Raw genomic sequence first — 19772 nt, forward strand, 5'->3', positions numbered from 1 at the left:
GCGGCACCTGCAGGGGCAGACAGCTCTTAGTGCGCAGAGCCGCCTGGCCACATCATGGCTGCTTCTGAGAGCGGCGCAGGACCAGGGCAAGGTTCCCTGCCTTAGCCTCACAGTGCTGCCGACTGAGGTAAGTGGCACCCAGCCAGAGCCTACAGCCCAACCCCCTGCCCCAGTCCTGAGCGCACTCCCACATCCTGAACCCCTCATTTCTGGCCCCCACCCCGGAGCCTAGGGGAAGCCCCAAGCCTCCGCACCCCCACACAGGGCTGTGTGTGGCCCGTGACTGATTTTTTTCTGTGGGTCAGTGGCCCCTGATTAAAAAAAGGTTCCCCACCCCGGTCTAGAAAATATTTGGTTGAGGGGAATCCAAGGAAAATTCAAGGTGCTAAAGTAAGGGGTATTGGTGGTTTGGTTTGGTTTTGTTCAACATCTTCATTAATTTTCCTCACACACAACTATTTCAAATTTGATGACAATATATATCTCCAGATCAGTGGCACCGCTATGGGCACCCGCATGGCCCCACAATATGCCAATATTTTTATGGCCGACCTGGAACAACACTTCCTCAGCTCCCGTCCACTCATGCCCCTTCTCTACCTACGCTACATTGATGACATCTTCATCATCTGAACTCTGGAAAAATTCCACCACGATTTCAACAGCTTCCAGCCCACCATCAACCTCAGCCTGGATCAATCTACACAGGAGGTCCACTTCCTAGACACCACGGTGCAAATAAGTGATGGTCACATTAACACCACCCTATACCGAAAACCTACCGACCGCTATGCCTACCTTCATGCCTCCAGCTTCCATCCCAGGCACACCACAAGATCCATTGTCTACAGCCAAGCACTGAGGTACAACTGCATCTGCTCTAACCCCGCAGACAGAGACCAACACCTACAAAATCTCCACCAAGCATTCTCAAAACTACAGTACCTGCACGAGGAAATAAGGAAACATCAACAGAGCCAGACGTGTACCCAAAAGCCTCCTACTGCAAGACAAACCCAAGAAAGAAACCAACAGGACTCCACTGGCCATCACACACAGTCCCCAGCTAAAACCCCTCCAATGCATCATCAGGGAATCTCCAACCCATCCTGGACAATGATCCCACACTTTCACAGGCCTTGGGTGGCAGGCCAGTCCTCACCCACAGACAACCTGCCAACCTGAAGCATATTCTCACCAGTAACTGCACACCGCACCATAGTAACTCTAGCTCAGGAACCAATCCATGCAACAAACCTCGATGCCAACTCTGCCCACATATCTACACCAGCGACACCAACACAGGACCTAACCAGATCAGCCACACCATCACCGGTTCATTCACCTGCACGTCCACCAATGTAATATACGCCATCATATGCCAGCAATGCCCCTCTGCTATGTACATCGGCCAAACTGGACAGTCTCTAAGGAAAAGGATAAATGGACACAAATCAGACATTAGGAATGGCAATATACAAAAACCTGTAGGAGAACACTTCAACCTCCCTGGCCACACAATAGCAGATCTTAAGGTGGCCATCCTGCAGCAAAAAAACTTCAGGACCAGACTTCAAATAGAAACTGCTGAGCTTCAGTTCATCTGCAAATTTGACACCATCAGCTCAGGATTAAGCAAAGACTGTGAATGGCTAGCCAACTACAGAACCAGTTTCTCCTCCCTTGGTTTTTACACCTCAACTGCTAGAACAGGGCCTCATCTTCCCTGATTGAACTAACCTCGTTATCTCTAGCTTGCTTCTTGCTTGCATATATATACCTGCCCCTGGAAATTTCCACTACTTGCAGCCGACGAAGTGGGTATTCACCCACGAAAGTTCATGCTGCAAAATGTCTGTTAGTCTATAAGGTGCCACAGGATTCTTTGCTGCTTTTATCTTCATTAATGATCCGGATGATGGGATGACTTGCACCCTCAGCAAGTTTGCTGATGACACTAAGCTGTGGGGAGAGGTAGATATGCTGGAGGGTAGGGATAGAGTCCAGAGTGATCTAGACAAGTTGAAGGATTGGGCCAAAAGAAATCTGATGAGGTGCACTTAGGACAAAAGAATCCCATGCACTGCTACAGGCAGGGGACCGACTGGCTAAGCAGCAGTTCTACAGAAAATGACCTGGGGATTACAGTGGATGAGAAGCTGGATATGAGTCAACAGTGTGCCCTTGTTGCCAAGAAGGCTAACGGCATATTGGGCTGCATTAGTAGGGGCATTGCCAGCAGATCGAGGGAAGTGATAATTCCCCTCTATTCAGCACAGGTGAGGCCACATCTGGAGTATTGGGCCCCTCTGTACAGAAAGGATGTGGACAAACTGGAGAGAGTCCAGTGAAGGGCAACAAAAATGATTAGGGGGCTTGGGCACATGACATCTGAGGAGACGCTAAGGCAGTGGTCCCCAACCTTTTCATCTGGTGGGTGCCAGATGAAGGACCGTGGCAGCGGTTGAGCATTTATCAAAATGCTGCCGAATTTCTGTGGCATTTCGGCGGCGGCTCCTCTCGATGACGTCGCTTGTTGGTGGCAAGAGGCGTCATCGAGAGGCATCGCTGCTGAAATGCCGCAGAAATTCTGTGGCATTTCAGTGGATGCTAAACCGCCGGCCAGGACACGGGCGCATTTAGATGCCCCCGCGGGCGCCATGGTGCCCGTAGGCACCGCGTTGGGGATGCCTAGGCTAAGGGAACTGGGCGTGTTTAGTCTGCAGAAGAGAAGAGTGAGGTGGGTTTTGATAGCAGCCTTCAGCTACCTGAAGGGGGGTTCCAAAGAGGATGGAGCTCAGCTGTTCTCAGTGGTGGAAGATGACAGAACAAGGAGCAATGGTCTCAAATTGCAGCGGGGGAGGTCTAGGATGGATATTAGGAAAAACTATTTCACTAGGAGGGTGGTGAAGTACTGGAATGGGTTACCTAGGGAGGTGGTAGAATCTCCATCCTTAGAGGTTTTTAAAGCCCCAGCTTGACAAAGCCCTGGCTGGGATGATTTAGTTGGGGCTGGTCCTGCTTTGAGCAGGGGGTTGGACTAGATGTCCTCCTGAGGTCTCTTCCAACCCTGAGATTCTACGATTCTATGTTGTCATGTCCTTTCACCTGAGTCAGTACAGAACCAAATTCCCAGTGTGACAGTAGGGGACACTGTGCTGCTGGCAGTGAGATGAGATGCAGAAGTGCAGCCACCTGTTGCTTGCATTCATGAGGGTGAACTGGGAGCAGCTTGCACATTGTGGGAAGCTAGAACCAAGTAGCTGGCACCTTCATGCTACTATTCTGCTATTCTTCACTGGCAGAGTCTCATTAGAAATTACACCATTTTTCGTACACAAAGGGGTCCCACACTCTGCCCACAGACAGCTGGGGGAATTAGCCTGAGTGATATAGAATAGCAGATGTAACCTTTTTTTGTAGGTTATTAGTTCAAATGCTGCCTGGGTTGGTAGTGACAGAAAGTCATTACCATCTACACCTGTGAGGCTGAGCTGTGAGTGTATTTGACTTTTATCTACTTTCCTTAACTGTTCACCACGATAGGTGTAATTGCTTAGGCTTAGCTAGTGTCCGCAGGACTCAACCTGCCAACCTGCCAACCTGAAGCATATTCTCACCAGTAACTGCACACCGCACCATAGTAACTCTAGCTCAGGAACCAATCCATGCAACAAACCTCGATGCCAACTCTGCCCACATATCTACACCAGCGACACCATCACAGGACCTAACCAGATCAGCCACACCATCACCGGTTCATTCACCTGCACGTCCACCAACGTAATATACGCCATCATATGCCAGCAATGCCCCTCTGCTATGTACATCGGCCAAACTGGACAGTCTCTAAGGAAAAGGATAAATGGACACAAATCAGATATTAGGAATGGCAATATACAAAAACCTGTAGGAGAACACTTCAACCTCCCTGGCCACACAATAGCAGATCTTAAGGTGGCCATCCTGCAGCAAAAAAACTTCAGGACCAGACTTCAAAGAGAAACTGCTGAGCTTCAGTTCATCTGCAAATTTGACACCATCAGCTCAGGATTAAACAAAGACTGTGAATGGCTTGCCAACTACAGAACCAGTTTCTCCTCCCTTGGTTTTCACACCTCAACTGCTAGAACAGGGCCTCATCCTCCCTGATTGAACTAACCTCGTTATCTCTAGCTTGCTTCTTGCTTGCATATATATACCTGCCCCTGGAAATTTCCACTACTTGCATCCGACGAAGTGGGTATTCACCCACGAAAGCTCATGCTGCAAAACGTCTGTTAGTCTATAAGGTGCCACAGGATTCTTTGCTGCTTTTACATTTTAACATTCTTGTTATTTAGCAACTTTACCTGAATTATCAGAGTTTTGTCTAATTATCTTTTTTTTAATCAGCTGAAAGACCAGGGCTAATTGCAACTGTTCTTTAGTAATCCAGTTTTTTGTGACCAACTGCTCACACCCACTGCTAATTCCTCTCCTACTCCAGTAAATCCAAAAATGGTCATCCGTGCTTCTGCTGGGCCTAGCCATTGAGCTGTTGCACCCTTGGAAGTGGGCATGTTCCACACCATGACCCGCACAATCTGCCACAATCAGGGTTGGATGCATCCTAGGCTCATTGCACACAGCAGCCTTATGTGGCAGTGCTAGCAAGTTGGCTTTTAGCTCATGTGGTAGAGCAGGAGTAGACAACCTATGGCACGCCGAAGGCGGCACATGAGCTGATTTTCAGTGGCACTCACATTGCCTGGGTCCTGGCCAGCAGTCCGGGGGAACCTGCATTTTAATTTAATTTTAAATGAAGCTTCTTAAACATTTTAAAAACCTTATTTACGTTACATACAACAATAGTTTAGTTATATATTATAGACTTATAGAAAGAGACCTTCTAAAAACATTAAAATGTATTACTGGCACACGAAACCTTAAATCAGAGTGAATAAATGAAGACTCAGCACACCGCTTCTGAAAGGTTGCCGACCCCTGTGGTAGAGGCTCATGCACTAAGCTCCAGAGGCCCCAGGTTCAATCCTGCCTGCTGACGACCGGGGTCTGTCAGTGTTATAAGTGGGGGCTTGTCCCAGATTTCAGCTGGGAAGTCTCTGAAGCTCAGGATGTGCTTCCTCAGCTAGGGGAAGTATATAACCCACACACCTCCTGGGTGTGGTGTTCTGGCCTAACTAGTGGCACCAAGACCACTTAAAAAGAGAGAGAAAATGAGTCGGCTTAACAGCCAGTTGGCTTTTAGCTCATGCTGTAGAGGCTCATGCACTAAGCTCCAGAGGTCTGAGGTTTGATCCTACCCGCCACTGATCAGGGGCTGTCGGCATTACCGTGAGCCTTGAAGATTCTCCTTTATTTTTTCCTTCTTTCCTCCTACAAAGCAAATTTTGGAGCCACCATTCTCCCAACTAAGGATAATGGGATAGGATCCCTCTTCAGAGACTGTTTATAGCTCTCCATTATTCATCCAAAAAGGGGGCTATTAAACAAGGCACTTCCTCTACCAGGTGAGCCAAAGGGTCAGCTCTGGGAACCAGGCTAGTCAGGTTGTCTTAATCTGCAAGTTGCTGCCTTTGACATCTGTGAGCGAAGGTTGGGTATGAGCACCTTCTTTACCCAAACTAAAAGCTATCCATCTGTCTCCCTATCGAAGTACAGTGAAACCTCGCTATAACGCGACTTTTGAGGTCCAACAAGTCCCATCGCGCTAAATGTGGGGTCGCGGTATAGCGGGGTTTCAGATCAGTCAGGTTTTCAGTGGTCCCCAAAGCGGTGCATTGAGGTGCACTGCCTAGTGCCCCTGGTGCCTAGTGCCCAGCAGGGGAGAGGAGCTGCGGCCCCCCGCCTGCCAGGGACAGAGAACTCCGGGGCTGCGGGCGCCGGTGCTCTCTGTCCCCGGCAGGGACGGGGCCGCGGCTTCCCTCCGGCTTCATGAGGAGCTGCGGCTCCCCACCTGCTGGGGACAGAGAGCACCGGCGCCAGCAGCCTCGGAATTCTGTCCCCAGCAGGTGCGGGGCTGCAGCTTCTCTCCCCTGCCATGGTGTTGGGGACCATTGGTACAGTACCATACTGTATTATACTGTACCTTAAAGGGGAGCCAACCTGCGATTGCGTTATATGCGATTTCGCGTTATGGTGGGGCGTGTTATGGCAGGGTTTGACTGTAAGTACCCTGCCCTACAAAGGATAACCTCTCCCTGTGATGCATGTAGCCAGGAACCATGAGGCCTTTTATTTTCTGTGTACTATATCTTTACATATGTAAGCATGTGTGATGTTTTGTCCCCACCTTGTTACAGAGGAGACACCTGCACACTGGGCTCTCATCTGGAGACTTCACTTCTGTTTGATCTTAAATTAATGCAGATAACAAGAGCAAAGTCCTTGTAGGACGGACAATGTATTTTCTCTTTTATTTGGTGTAGTGCATACACCAGTCACTGATGTCCTTCAAGGCAATGTTTGTGGGTGTTGTTCCTGGATCTACAGCGAGTTTGGGTTTAGAGCTAGGTGTGGTACAGGGATTGCAGTGCACCTCTAGCACTGGTGGATGATCTGCTATCAGGGTCAAGTGGCCATGCCAATTCTTTCAGACTTGTCGGCTGCATTCAATGCCAGTGACTATGAGGAGTTGTTCTGCCTGGATACCCTGGCAGTGTGGATAGTGCTTCTACTCATGAGCAGCCCTATGTGCCGTACATTTATTTAACGAACTTAGTCCCTTTTTCTGTTCACAAATGATTTGCCAACAGACTTCACCTGGCATGCATTGTTTAAATGGTTCAACAAATACATGTTTTCTGCAAACATACTTCAGCCAATTTGTTCACAAACTCTTTGCCACTGGTATTGCTTCAAGTGATCATTGTTCCTAATTAGCCATTTGGGCTGCATGGTTGCCCATAGCTTTGGCTGGATGGCTTTGTTCCATTCCTGAGTGAATGACTCCCAAGCCCACTAAGAGATTTCAAAATGGCTGTGTGAAACCGCAGCAGCAAATGCTCCAATGGATACATACAGTCGTGGCAGTTTCCCTTTCTGCAAACATTCTTGCTGACAAAATTTCACTAGCGCAAAAGTTTATGAAAAGCGAATAGAAGGCGGCAAATATGAGGATTGGGGCTAAACCTGGGAGGTCTTTGTGAGGTTTTGAGTAAATGTTCCTGAATAATTTCTAGCAGTACACAGCCAGCTCCATTCCTTTCTTTGTTGAGATCCCAGGTTTCACTTGGCTCCCCAAGGTCAGGACTCTCACTGCCTCCCTCCCTGCCTTCTGGTGCTGGCTGAGGTCGAGGAGGGGTGGAATCAGCAGGGAGTCTCTTCACACACCCCTTCCAGGCCTGGGGAGAGGAGCAGCTGGGATTCTCTTTATGCATAGGCCAGGGGTGTCAGCAGGGAGTCTCTCTCCACACACACCCAAGGCCTGCGGAGATAAGGCTGGGAGCCGAGGAGATGCAGAGATCTCCAACAACCTCCAATATTTCTAACAACCTCTTCCTGGCCAAACTTCAGGGCCAGTTCTCCATCCTCCTCCTCCTCCTTGACCTATCAGATGCCTTGGACACTGCTGATCACTTCTTGACATCCTGCCATCCCTTGGCTTTTCATGACTACATCCTCTTCTGGTTCTCCTCCTACCTCTCACATTACTCCTTCAGCATCTCAGGAGAAAGTCATTGGCCCTGAGACATGGTAAAGCCTTGCCACAGAGATGAAGAACTCTCCTGTGTTCTGTATAAAGAGTGAGAACCCCTGATAGCAGAGCGTAGGAGGCATTCCACTGTGTTTGGGAAGTGGACTGTAACCTGCTCATTGAAGAGTCTGGCTTTGTGAAGTGATGTAATGTGTGCTGTAATCTTGACCACCGCCCCCCTCTCCTTCCCCAATTGTTTAATTAGCTCTGAAATGACAAACCTGGTCTGCATGCTTGGTCAAGTGGCAACTTTCATTCAGTTGTCGGTGAGAGCAACAGGATGTTTCTTTAGGTTCATTTCACACTGGGTCACATCAACCTCAAGTTATTTGCTTCCACTGAAATCCTGATTGTTAGAATCACACCCATTTTTCATCAAAGGAAAACTACCAAATAAATATAATATCCATTTTAAAACAAAATATATATATATATAAGACAGTGGCAGTATAGGAAAGAAACACATTATAATTTTAAATAATCATAATGATCAGACAGCCATAGTAATTGTATTGGTAAGAAAGCATGTATACCCTACGTTTTCATTCAGATACTATAGGAAGAAGTTTAGAGCAAAGGATTAACCACCAGGAGAGTCAGGTTCTGCTCACAGCCCTACCACAGATTTTGGACAAGTTTTATAGCATTCAAGTCATCAGAATGTTCAAACCTAGGGGTCTAAAGCTAAGTCAAATCTACGGTAGCACCTAAATGAGTGGCTGGATTTGGAGAGGGGGTGAGCCATTGAAGTCAATGGGAACAGCAGATGCTTAGCACCTCTGAAAATGAGACCATTGATTTACATGCCTGGATGGCAGCCATAGTCTTTTCCAAGCTACTCCTTGCTCTCCCCTGGCCTTCATCCCCTCTGACCTGTCCTGCTTCCTGCATCACAGCTGGGCATGTTCTCTCAGTGGCTTCCCTAATGGGGAGCTCCTAATAGCTGCATAAATGGAGTGTTTTAGAAGCTGTACCCTGGCCTGAAAAACAAACTACAAACTTCTGTGCACCAGGAAATGCACAGTTAAGGTATTGCTGCACATAGAACACAAGCACATATCCTTAACTCTGACCCCTTTAGCCCCCTACCCTGAGGAGTCCCTAACATTTGTCTTTGTGCTTTGTCTCCAGTGCCTTTGTGTCCAGTGTGATCTCTGCCAAGCAGCAGCAAGTACTCCCTGGATCAGTGGTGCTGCCCTAAGGATCTTGTGTCATGGGGGACTGTATGAATAGGAGTTCCAATTTGGAGCTGTGGTTGGCACAAAGAAAATGGCAATTTTTGTTAGGATGGGCAAGGTATTGGAATGTCCCCAGTTCCCTACCACAGCACAGGAAAGCCCTGTGCAGACATTAACTAATTTATCATCACATCAGCCCAGAGCAGCATAGGAATAAGTGTTGTTATCCTCATTTTGCAGGCATTTGCAGGCTTCCCCCAAATCCAAACTCACACGGGCTCCCTCACCCCAATCCACACACAAGGGATAGGGTACAGAGTCCCCCACACAAATTCAGGATCTCCTATCTGACACAAGCAGCTTGTACTCCTCTGCTCTCCCCACAGATCTTCTCTCTATTCTCCTCTCTCCCCTTTGCCTCTTAGAGCTAGCTCTCCATGTCAGAGCAGGAGGAGAAAGTGCTGCAGGATCTGTGCTTCCTGCTATCTTTTGCAGGCTCTGCAGGCTGCAGCATAGCAGGCCTGGCACCAGTAGCCAGGATGGGGAGGGGATGGGAAACAGGAAATGGTTTGGTCCAGGGGCATTAAATGGAGAAGAGCAGCAATAAGCGTGCATGTTTTAGGGGAAGAAGTGCATGTTTTAGGGGCTGTTGCATTTTAAGTCCCCAGATGTAGGGTGGTCAGAGTTGGGAGAATCACCAGGGAGCGAAAAAGTTGGGTGTCAGAGAGGGAACATGTACTACCCTCTACTGTGATAGTGCCTATGGCTCCACATGACTACTTTGGTACTAAGCATGGTATCGGGTGATGCTGGGGAGCATGCCTAGTTCAGATGGGGTCTGTGAGGAGGCTCAGTGGGGATGAGGAGCGTGCTCAGTGTAGATTGAAGATATGTTGATTTTAGCAGCAAGCCTCTAGCAAACTCTGCTTCAGGGTTTCTCAAACAAGGGCCGCCGCTTGTGTAGGGAAAGCCCCTGGCGGACCGGGCCAGTGTGTTTACCTGCCCCGTCCGCAGGTCCGGCCGATCGCAGCTCCCACTGGCCGCGGATCGCTGCTCTGGGCCAATGGGAGCTGCTGGAAGCAGCGCAGGCTGAGGGATTTACTGGCCGCCGCTTCAGCAGCCCCCATTGGCCCGGAGCAGCGATCTGCGACCAGTGGGAGCCGCGATCGACCGGACCTGCGGACGGGGCAGGTAAACACACCGGCCCGGCCCGCTAGGGGCTTTCCCAACACAAGCGATGACCCCTGATTGAGAAACCCTGCTCTACTGAGTATAATACAGACCCCTAATGGTGATTTTTGCCATTTTATAACTTGGCCATATCTGAATGGATTTGCATGGGACCAGCAAAAGGCCCCTCTCTGACCTAAGGACTATCCCCCTTTCAATTTTCACATCTCTGCTGCAAATTTTGGAGGCTCTAAGAATTCCTCCAAAAAAAAGTTGGAAATGTTTTTATAATGGGACATGTTAGGCAACCTTAACATAGGAGTCAAGGCTACTGTCCTATAATACTGAAAAAGCTGTGCCTTGTTGCTGTGATTGTGTCTGATGGGAAGCCTGATCATGTCCTGTTGGCTTCCTCATACCTCAGCTTTCCCCACCTGGAGTCACCACTCCTTACCTGAGTTCAGCTATTTAAGCAGAGTAGCTGGAACTTAGATGAATGTGTCTCAAAGGGAACGAGGCTTCACTGAATACTGCATTGAATTGTTATGCACCCTACGCTTCACCTGTCTGAACCAATCCCATTACCATGGCTTCTCTGGGTCAGATCATTTTATGGAGGTACCGTACAGTCTTTATCTGCTTTTCGAGATAAGGGAGGGAGGGAATTGTTCTGTGTTTATTTCATTATAGGAGGTCTGGGCTCCACCACCACATCTGGCTGTTGTGCCGTCCTCCCTTGGGGACTTTTGTTCAGCTTTGGCAAGGGGAATTCTTTGCCATTTAGCTCAATATCAGGCTCTTGGGCTGCTTTTAGTGTTTGTATGTTTTGAGTTGTTGTGTGGAAAGTATGAATGCCAAGCTAGTCATTGATATGAGACATAGACTTAAACTGGTGTAGTCATGCTCCCAGATCCCAATGTGATATAGTTAGTCATTTGACAAAAATGAAGACTTATTTCCAGTGAAATGAGTAAGTCTTGCTTACAACATTTCAGAGCTGCATGTTATTAGAAGGGAGGGATGTAAATGGCATTGGAGAGCCTCTATATTTCCTCTGTCAGCATGGGAAAGTTGTGCAAATCTCCCCCAAATCAGTGTATTAGAGAGAGTAATCCACAATCCATACTGCAGTATATTTTCTGTGTCTCTCAGCACAACTGTTTATTCCTGTGTAAGAACTATGCTGATGAGGAGGTGTAAGGAAAAGAAAAAGGATTTCATCTGTTTGTTCAATAACACTCTTACCTTTTGATCTATTTGGCAAAGCCACAAATCAAAATCAAATATTCACAGAGAATAGATATCCTGGGAGATTCATAACGGGATATAAAGTCTCACACCTAGGTCACCTTCAGCTCAGTAATGGCTGAAAATGATTTCTATCACACAGCAATTTGGTGGCCCCCATGTGAAATGAATTGGAAGACTCAGTCGAGTTTCTAATGGACAGATGCCAGTCTCATAAAATCACTACCACAAATAGCGCTTTGCTGGCTGTCTTTGCAGAGAAGCCAATTGTTTAATAGGGCATGGGCATTGAACTCTTTTTCATCTCCCTAAACATGGCTCTTCTGGGCTGGATTAAGGCAGGTTAGCACAGTGGCATGTGGGAAGCCTATGCTAATATTTATTCTGTTGATAGGACTTCAGTTCTCAAGGCTATTAGTCCAGCACTAAATTCCCTTAAACGGGCCCCAGTGGCAGAATGTCCAGCGCATGAAACTCTTAGAACAACCTAGTTCCTGTGAACCTTGCCGCATTTTCCTGAATTCCTTGTGTGAGGAATAGCCTCCTCATGCTACGAGATAAATAATCACTGTGTATATAAAGCACCTGACCTGGCCTGCCAAGGTGCTCAGGTCACTGTACGTCAATTTCATAATAAGTTGTGAAAGCAACAATATAATAAGCTGTAGTGATAGCAGTATAATGTAATATCATAAATGTCAAGTGAACGTCTTATTTTCTGTGCATTTGGAATGCACATAACAAGCTGCTCTGTTCTTAATGGGCGTGTGGTCCTGACTATCTACCTACAACCAGCCTGACTGGTTTGTCAGCGGGACAAAATGAGCCCCCATCCTTTCATTCTTTCAGAATAATCACACTGGCTGTGTTGGCTAATGTCTGCTTCATATGGACAGTAATGTCCAGCTGAAGCAGCGGAAGGAGGCACCGGAAACAGTGCTGATGCTTCCCAGAAGAGAAGGGCTTCTGAGGGTCTCTACCTCTCATCACTAAGCTTGATGTTTCAGATGGTTAGAAATGGCTAGGGAAAGTTAACTCTTTGCAGCCAGGTTAGAATTGGAGATGTCGGGGAATTAAAATCCCTGCTGTTTATCACAAGTCAACTGATCCTCTTTAACTATCAAATGTCCCAAAACTTCTTCAACATAGTTAAAATTGCGCAGCGCTGCCTCGTGCCCTTCCAGAAGGTGGCGATTGGCTAAACTTAAGCTTCTGAAAGCCAGGAAAGCCTTCAGTCACAACACCTTGTGCTCTGGTCCCATTAGAATGGATAACATGGTTTAGTGGGGATTGTGCTCGAATACCACACAGCATGAGGTCAGAAATTGAAAGCATAGTCCACTTTCCCCATCTGGCTATTAAGAAGTGTAAGGACAGAGCCAGAGATGTCCTATTCTGGCCTGTTATGAATGCGGCCATGGAAGAGAAGATCCAAGAGTGGAGAAAGCAAACGGCAAAAGAACCGTTGAAACCATGTGAGATTCCTGATTGCCCTCGCTCATGTTTGGTTCAGATCCATTTGAAGTCAATAGAAAAGATTGCCTCTTATTGTGGACTACTACACATTTTTAAAAATTGAATTGTTGCAAAGCACATCAGAGAGCAGATTGTGAATCACATTTTGTAACTCACTATGGGACTCCAGCTAAAATGAATAAAGGATCAGAGGCGAAAATTTCAAAACTAACTAGCGATTTGGGGTGGGGCTTTAATTTTTGGATGTTCTATTTAGGGTACCCAAAGGGACTGGCTTTTTCAGAGGGTGAGTACTCAATACTTTCTGAAAATCAGACCCTTTTAAAGGTGTTTCTAGCTGGGCACCCAAAATTTGAGAAACCCCAAATCACTAGATGCTTTTGAAAATCTCAGCTGCAATTCATGAGAGGTTCTTTTGACAATGCTCTTTGCTATAACAGTTTGTGCCCTGGTGGATTAAGGATTTGGCTAAAATATCATGTTTCATTTACCCTTGGGAGCAGAAGGGTAAAAAGCTTAGTGCCAACATCTAACACGCTTCTTGAGCTAAAGTCAATTAACCTTGAAGTAGTTGCAAAAGAGGAAGCTGGAAGTCATATTGCAACACTTATGCTAAAAAGATTTACCTCAATAGGCTGATTGTTTCTCTGGTGTATCTAGGGCAGGGGCGGGCAAACTTTTTGGCCTGAGGGCCGCATTGGGTTTTGGAAATTGTATGGAGAGCCGGTTAGGGGAGGGGGTCATGGCCTGGCCCCCACCCCCTATCTGCCCCCCAGGACTCCTGCCTCATCCAACCCTCCCGTTCCCTGACAGCCCCCCTGAGACTCCTGCCCCATCCACCCCCCGCTCCCTGTCCCCTGACTGCCCCCAGAACATCTGCCCCTGACTGCCCCCCGCCACCCCATCCAACCCCTCCTCTCATTCCTGATGGGACCCCTGCTCCATCCAACCCCACCTTCTCCCTGCCCCTGACTGGCCCCCAGCCAGCCCAACCAACCCCTGCTCATTCCTGAATGCCCCCCCAACCCCCGCCCCATCCAACCATCCCTTCTCCTTGTCCCGACTGCCCCCGGAACCCCTTCCCCGACTGCCCGCCACCACCCCATCCAATCCCCCCTCCTTCCTGACTGCCAGCCGGGGACCCCTGCCCCATCCAACCACCCCTTCTCCCTGCCCCTGACTGATCCACGCTGCCCCATCCAACCCCTCCTCTCATTCTTGACTGCCCCCCCAGGGACCCCACCCCATTCAAGCCCCCTGTTCCCTGCCCTCTGACCACCCCGACCCCTATCCACACCTGCGCCCCCTGACCACCACCCCAACTCCCCTGTCTTCTATCCAAATCCCCCACTCCCTTCCCCCTTACTGCGCTGCCTGGAGCACCGGTAGTTGGCAGTGCTATAGTCGTGCCGCCCAGCTGGAGCCAGCTATGCTGTCACCACCACGCAGCACAGAGATCAGGTCAGGCCGGGCTCTGCAGCTGTGCTGCCCCAGCAACTCGCAGCCCCGCTGCCCAGAGCATTGCACCAGGCGGCGGAGCGAACTGAGGCTGCGGGGGAGGGGGAACAGCAGGGGAGGAGCCGGGAGCTAGCCTCCCGGGCCAGGAGCTCAGGGGTTGGGCAGGAGGGTCCCGTGGGCTGGATGTGGCCCGCGGGCTGTAGTTTGCCCATCTCTGATTTAGGGGAAATATCCCCTCCCTCACATCTATAGGGCCCCAGCACTCACCTGTTGGAGCCCTAATACCCAGAAACAACCTATATTCCTTTAACTGCTGCTGTCCGCGTGTTCTACTATATCAGAGAGACAGTATTGCTGCATACAGAGCTATACAGCTTCAGGGATGGATGAAGACTAAATGTGGCTCCGATCAAAGTCATGGGGCCTAAAATTTGCTCCTGTATTTTGAGAGTGGTGGTGACAGTCACACCACTTGTGAGCCCCTTCAGTTAAAGAATTTGGGAGTCCATTCGGAAGGAAGTTTGATTCTGCTTTAATCTCCTTCAATCTGATTACACCAGACTTCCTCACCAAGGGCTGGCAGGGATGACTCTGTGAGGCACTGAATACTTGCCACACTAGTAACGCACCGAGGTCTGGTATCAGATGGGGGTGTGATGCTGACAGGCCAGGTGCCAGCTCATGCCAGAGCCTCAGACCACATAAGGTGGTTCCGAAGTAAGGGCTCGGATCTCCAAGACCGTTCTGGCAGAAGGCCACTTTCCAGGATAGTAAAGCAGAGAAGAGCACGTACTTGCCAGAAACGCAGGGACGAGCTGAAGTTCCAGAGACAGTCACAGGCAGCACTGTGAGACACCAAACTGAGAGGGTGGTGGGGCGGCAGGCCCCTTTATACCAGCACTATGAGTGCGCGACTCCAGGGCCGACCCGATGGATACCTCTGAGAGAGACCTTTCCAGCGGCTGTTCTCAGGGTGAGCACACACCTACATTGAAATGGCCGTGAGCAACATATCTCAAAGAACAAGACTTATGGACGGTCAGTAACCGTTTTTTTTCTGACGACCTGCCCCGAGGTAGGCACTCACAGTGGTGAGCCTCTCCAGACAGCATGACAGGAGGACACCATTTGGAAAAGTGCGCCACTCTGCCCCCACTGGCGTGACCTTGTACACACATGTGCAAGGTCAGGCCAGTGGGGGATGGGGCAGGGCACTCATGAGAATGGCGTCCCCAGTGTGGCATTGTGGGCCAGGGATTCGGTTGGTGGTTAGTATATGCTGGTTCAAGCTGGGACCAAATGACAAAGAAGGATTTTTGGTATAAATGGCTGAGTTTAAAGTGACACAGGGCCTTTTTTTCTGAGCAAGCAAATAGACAGGACCTTTTGTCCAAAGAAAGGTCAGCATCCCTTGGGCTCGAGCCTATCGGATTCCCCATGTGGAAGATAGGTGACTTCTGCTATGATTAGTAGGAGGCCTGTAGGAACTCTTATTATTTTTGTTTTCTCTGTAATGGGTTTGCCCTAAGAATAAATGTTTTTTGCTTTGTGAAGTCTGGTCGGTAATTGATATTCACTGTTGTAGCCCCTGGGGAAAGAGTTAATGCCAGATGCTGAACCCTGGTCAGACCTGCTGGGAAAATCACTGTCAGGTACAGAGGGACTGCAAGTCTAAAATCCCAGTCTGGAGGGAGAGAGACATGGGTCTCTGCCCATGGGAGGTGACAGCTGGAAGCCTGAAATCAAAGGATCTCAGAGGGGAAGTACAAGTGCAATTATCCTGAAATTGTGACAGGTTGATTTCTAAGGGCCAGATTCTGTCACTTACACTGAGGTGCACCTTACTCTTAAAGCACTCCCACTGATTTCAGTGGGACAGTCACAGGGTGGCCAGCCCCTTTAAAGGGAGAGATCCAGCCCCACCTGTGATACATTTTGCTCCCCTCCTCAGGAAGGGAAAATGAAGGCTGGTGGGTCATGTGACTCAATCAGGCCTTTACAATATCTAGCTCAGAGGCTGGGGAGAAAGATGGAAGTGGTGGTTGACTTTTCCTAGTCCAGGGGAGCTGTAGACTGGCTCTAGAAGAGAGGAGTCATTGCTTTGGTAAAGAGTGAGACTTGCTTTAAATACGGTGTGAGTCCCAGGGGAGATGTGAGACCACTTTGGTTTATGTTGTATTTGGACTGCCAGCAGGGGAGAGCCAGGAGGATCAGCACTCTGGTCAGAGTGAGAAGAACTATGAGTTGAGCCCAGGAGGGGACAGAATTCCTTTAGTTTATGTTAACTTAGGGCTGTTGTCAAAGGTGGTGTTTATTTTGGATTTTGAGTACCCTGAAAGGGGATTAAAGTCTGAGAGTGACCCAGCTGGAGGGCTGAGCCACATGAATCCCTAGGAGAGATGGAAAACTCTGAGGGGCAAATGAGGAGCCATCCTATGCCACAAACGGGTGTGCTGGAGGCAGCAACCTTGCTACAGTGACTGTTCACAGAGGGAGGGAGAACTCGGTGTGAGTAAGGTGGCAGAGGTTGAATGATGGGCAGTGAATGAAGCAAAGGTGCGCTCACTGAATACTGAGAATCAAAAATAATTAAGACTTTTTTTAAAAAAATGGATTTAGCCCTTGTCTTACTTGGCTGAGCAGGTAAGGGGGAGTATGGTCTACATTACCCCTTGCTTAGCTAAGTAAGATCTATCCTGGGGTCTGGTGCAGCCCCTGGCCTCTGGACAATCCCCCTCTTTAGGCAAGTGAAGAGGTGCAAGGAAAGGGAGGAGCCTTGGCTTCACCCACCCTGTACTCAATGGCCTAGCATGAGGGGAGAAGTAAACTGCACCCTTCCAAGTGTTACAGTGACCTACTCTCCTCTCCTTGCAGCCAGAGGACCACAGAGGAAGAATTGTACCTCAGAGGAGGATGGACCTCTGAGGCACAACAATTCCTGGCGCTACTTCTGTGCAGCTACCACAGCCAGATGCTTGTATGTTGTTTTTTTTTTAAATAGCTCTCAGGGTTGTGGACACGCGGAGGAGTAGCACTTTGTACTGGCAGGCAGTGTGTCTCTCCCACACAGAACCTCTGAGAACAGTGGTGTGAATATCTGATGGGTATGTGGTAGGAGACCTCCTTGAGGTTCAGGGTCACATTTCAGTCTCCTTGGGAGAGGGAAGGGGTGGTGATTTGAAGGTCAGCGTCCTGAACTTGAAGATCTTTATGTATTTGTTTAGTCCCTAAAGAGCTAAGATGGGATGAAGGCCACCTACCTTCCTGGCAATCAGCAAAGTACCTTTCCTTAGGCATCTTTGCAGGATCTCCTGTATTGCCTCTTTTGTGAGAAGAGATTCCTGTAGAAACACTTTCTCATGAGAATGATCCTTGAAGCAGGAACGGGGACGTAGGAAGAGACTTATTGTGGAATTGGCTGTTATAACCGTTTTTGACAATGTCTAACATGTCTGGATCGGTGGTAATTACACACAAGGCATCAAAGAAATGGGAGAGGTGACCTCCAAGAGGAAGGGACACAGATAGATGGGTTTCTGGCACATGGTTCTCTACAATCTTGTTGAACCTGTAGACAGCAGGCTGATGAGGCAGGGTCACTGCTAGAGTTATGATGGCTTTGCTTGAGTCTGTTTCTTGGCCAGATATTCTTAATGAAACTGGGCCTGGGGCTTCCATTGGAGGGATCTGTCCTCTTTCCATGTACATGGCCTCTGGTAGCAGAAGACTGGGTACATCATCTTTTCCCTTTTGTCTGTGGAAGACTAGGATAGGCTGAGAGAATGAGCCTTAGGTCTGGTGGGCTTCATCTTGTTGAGGGCATCATTGTCTTAGAGCTGAATAGTAGCTCCTCAATCCTTGATTGGGCCTCAGAAATGAGGCCAGACATCTAGAATCATGAATACATTTGGAGAGTCACTCTGGTGGCCACACCCTTAGCACATGTGTCTGATGAACCATAGACCTCTCCTGGGGCATATTTTGCTACAGTTCAGCCTTTGGTGCCCAGATTTTTTTGCAGGCTGCTCTGATCCTTTGGGAGCAGGGCCGGCTCTAGGTTTTTTGCCACCCCAAGCAAAAAAAATGTTGGCTGCCCCCACCCCAGCCCTGGGCTCCCCCCTGCACTGCCCTGCTGCCCCAGCCCTGGGCTCTCCCCCCCCCCCCCGCACCCCCTGCCATCCCAGCCCTTGCTTGCTCTATAGGCAGGGAGCTAACCAAGGAACTACAGCTCCCAGGGCCCCCTGTTGGTTCTCAGCTCCCAGGCTGGATTCCTGCCAGCTGCCTCCCCTGCAAATGGGCTGCCCCAAGCAGCTGCTTGCTTTGCTGGTGCCTAGAGCCGCCCCTGTTTGGAAGAGGGTAAAAAATCAAAGTGAAATATACCACAAGGTATAATGGAATCTTTCCATTATCACCTGGTAATTCACAGCTGACATGCCTGAGGAGCTCAAAGGTTAGACCTTCCTGACCAAAGTAGGTAATATTCAGTCTTCTCTATCAGTAGGAGAAGGATGCAAACATGTTGATCCCAGGGGTGCTGAGATCAATAGGGTCTTGGTGACCAGGTTCTGAGATAAGTAATCAAAATCCTAGAAAAGAACTAGGTATTTCCTGCAGGGTGGATTGATTGAAATCAGAGACTTAAATCAGTGATTTTAACATGATTTAAATCGCCTAGCGGAAAGTCTCAATTTACATAATTGATTTAATCAACTTTTCTATTTGTACTTCAGTTATTTTCTAAAGAAAGGTACATTCTCACTGGTTGATAGTATTATTAAAACATGTTGATTTACAACTAAATAGAGACTTTACACTGGATTTGGTACATCTTTTTGCTACCTAGGAGGGTACAATATAACTATATACATTTATTTAAGCATTATACAGCTTAATATTTTCAGATGCTTATTAATTGTACACTTTTAGTATGTTAAAATGGTGAATGATATGTTGCTCATTTACTGGATCATAAGCTTTTTGCTCATGATTTGTGTCAAGCTGAATTAGGATTGTCACTGGAATTTAATTAAACACACAAAATGGCATATCCAATTTATTTTTAATAAACAAAACAACCTTAAATGTTTTGGAAACATAAACTTAGCTTATCAAAGCATGTTTCACATTTACAACTATATGATTTACTAAAGGAACATGAGAGAGATTAAGTGCAGTCAGTGAATTTAACTGATTATTTCAGGTCAGCCTGGGAAAATTTTCAAATGCGCCAAAATAAAAGTGACTGGAGCTTAAGTTCCTACTCGCCTAAGTCTCTTGAATATGAAACAACAGTCTCCTAAGTTACTTAGGCTGTCCTTTACTCTTTTAAAACTAGTGGATCTCCCCTTGCCCCTCATTTTTATTCAGACTGGAAGAGAAAGACAAGTGTTCCTGCTTTATCAACTGCAATCAATATCTCAACTTTGAATGAACGAAGCCAAAAGAAGAAAATATTTTTTCTGGGCCTTTGGAAGATGCTACTTCTGTCAAAAGCTGAGTTAGCATTTCAACAAGCTCTGGTTCCAGCTGCATAGCTAGTGACT

At 48.1% G+C, this 19772-nt stretch overlaps 1 protein-coding gene across 3 annotated transcripts in view; it reads left to right on the forward strand.

The window, feature by feature from the left end:
• Nucleotides 1–10514: 10514 nt before the first annotated feature.
• VTCN1 (V-set domain containing T cell activation inhibitor 1) overlaps nt 10515–19772 on the forward strand; it is a 33363-nt gene continuing 24105 nt past the window's right edge. For all 3 annotated transcript variants that reach the window (XM_045014368.1, XM_045014382.1, XM_045014373.1), the window contains exon 1: nt 10515–10665. In XM_045014368.1, coding sequence (XP_044870303.1) covers nt 10634–10665 — 32 coding nt within the window. In that variant the 5' untranslated portion in view covers nt 10515–10633. The remainder of the gene's footprint in view (nt 10666–19772) is intronic.

This window comes from Mauremys mutica, chromosome 1, assembly GCF_020497125.1.
Source record: "Mauremys mutica isolate MM-2020 ecotype Southern chromosome 1, ASM2049712v1, whole genome shotgun sequence".
Lineage (NCBI taxonomy): Eukaryota > Metazoa > Chordata > Testudines > Geoemydidae > Mauremys > Mauremys mutica.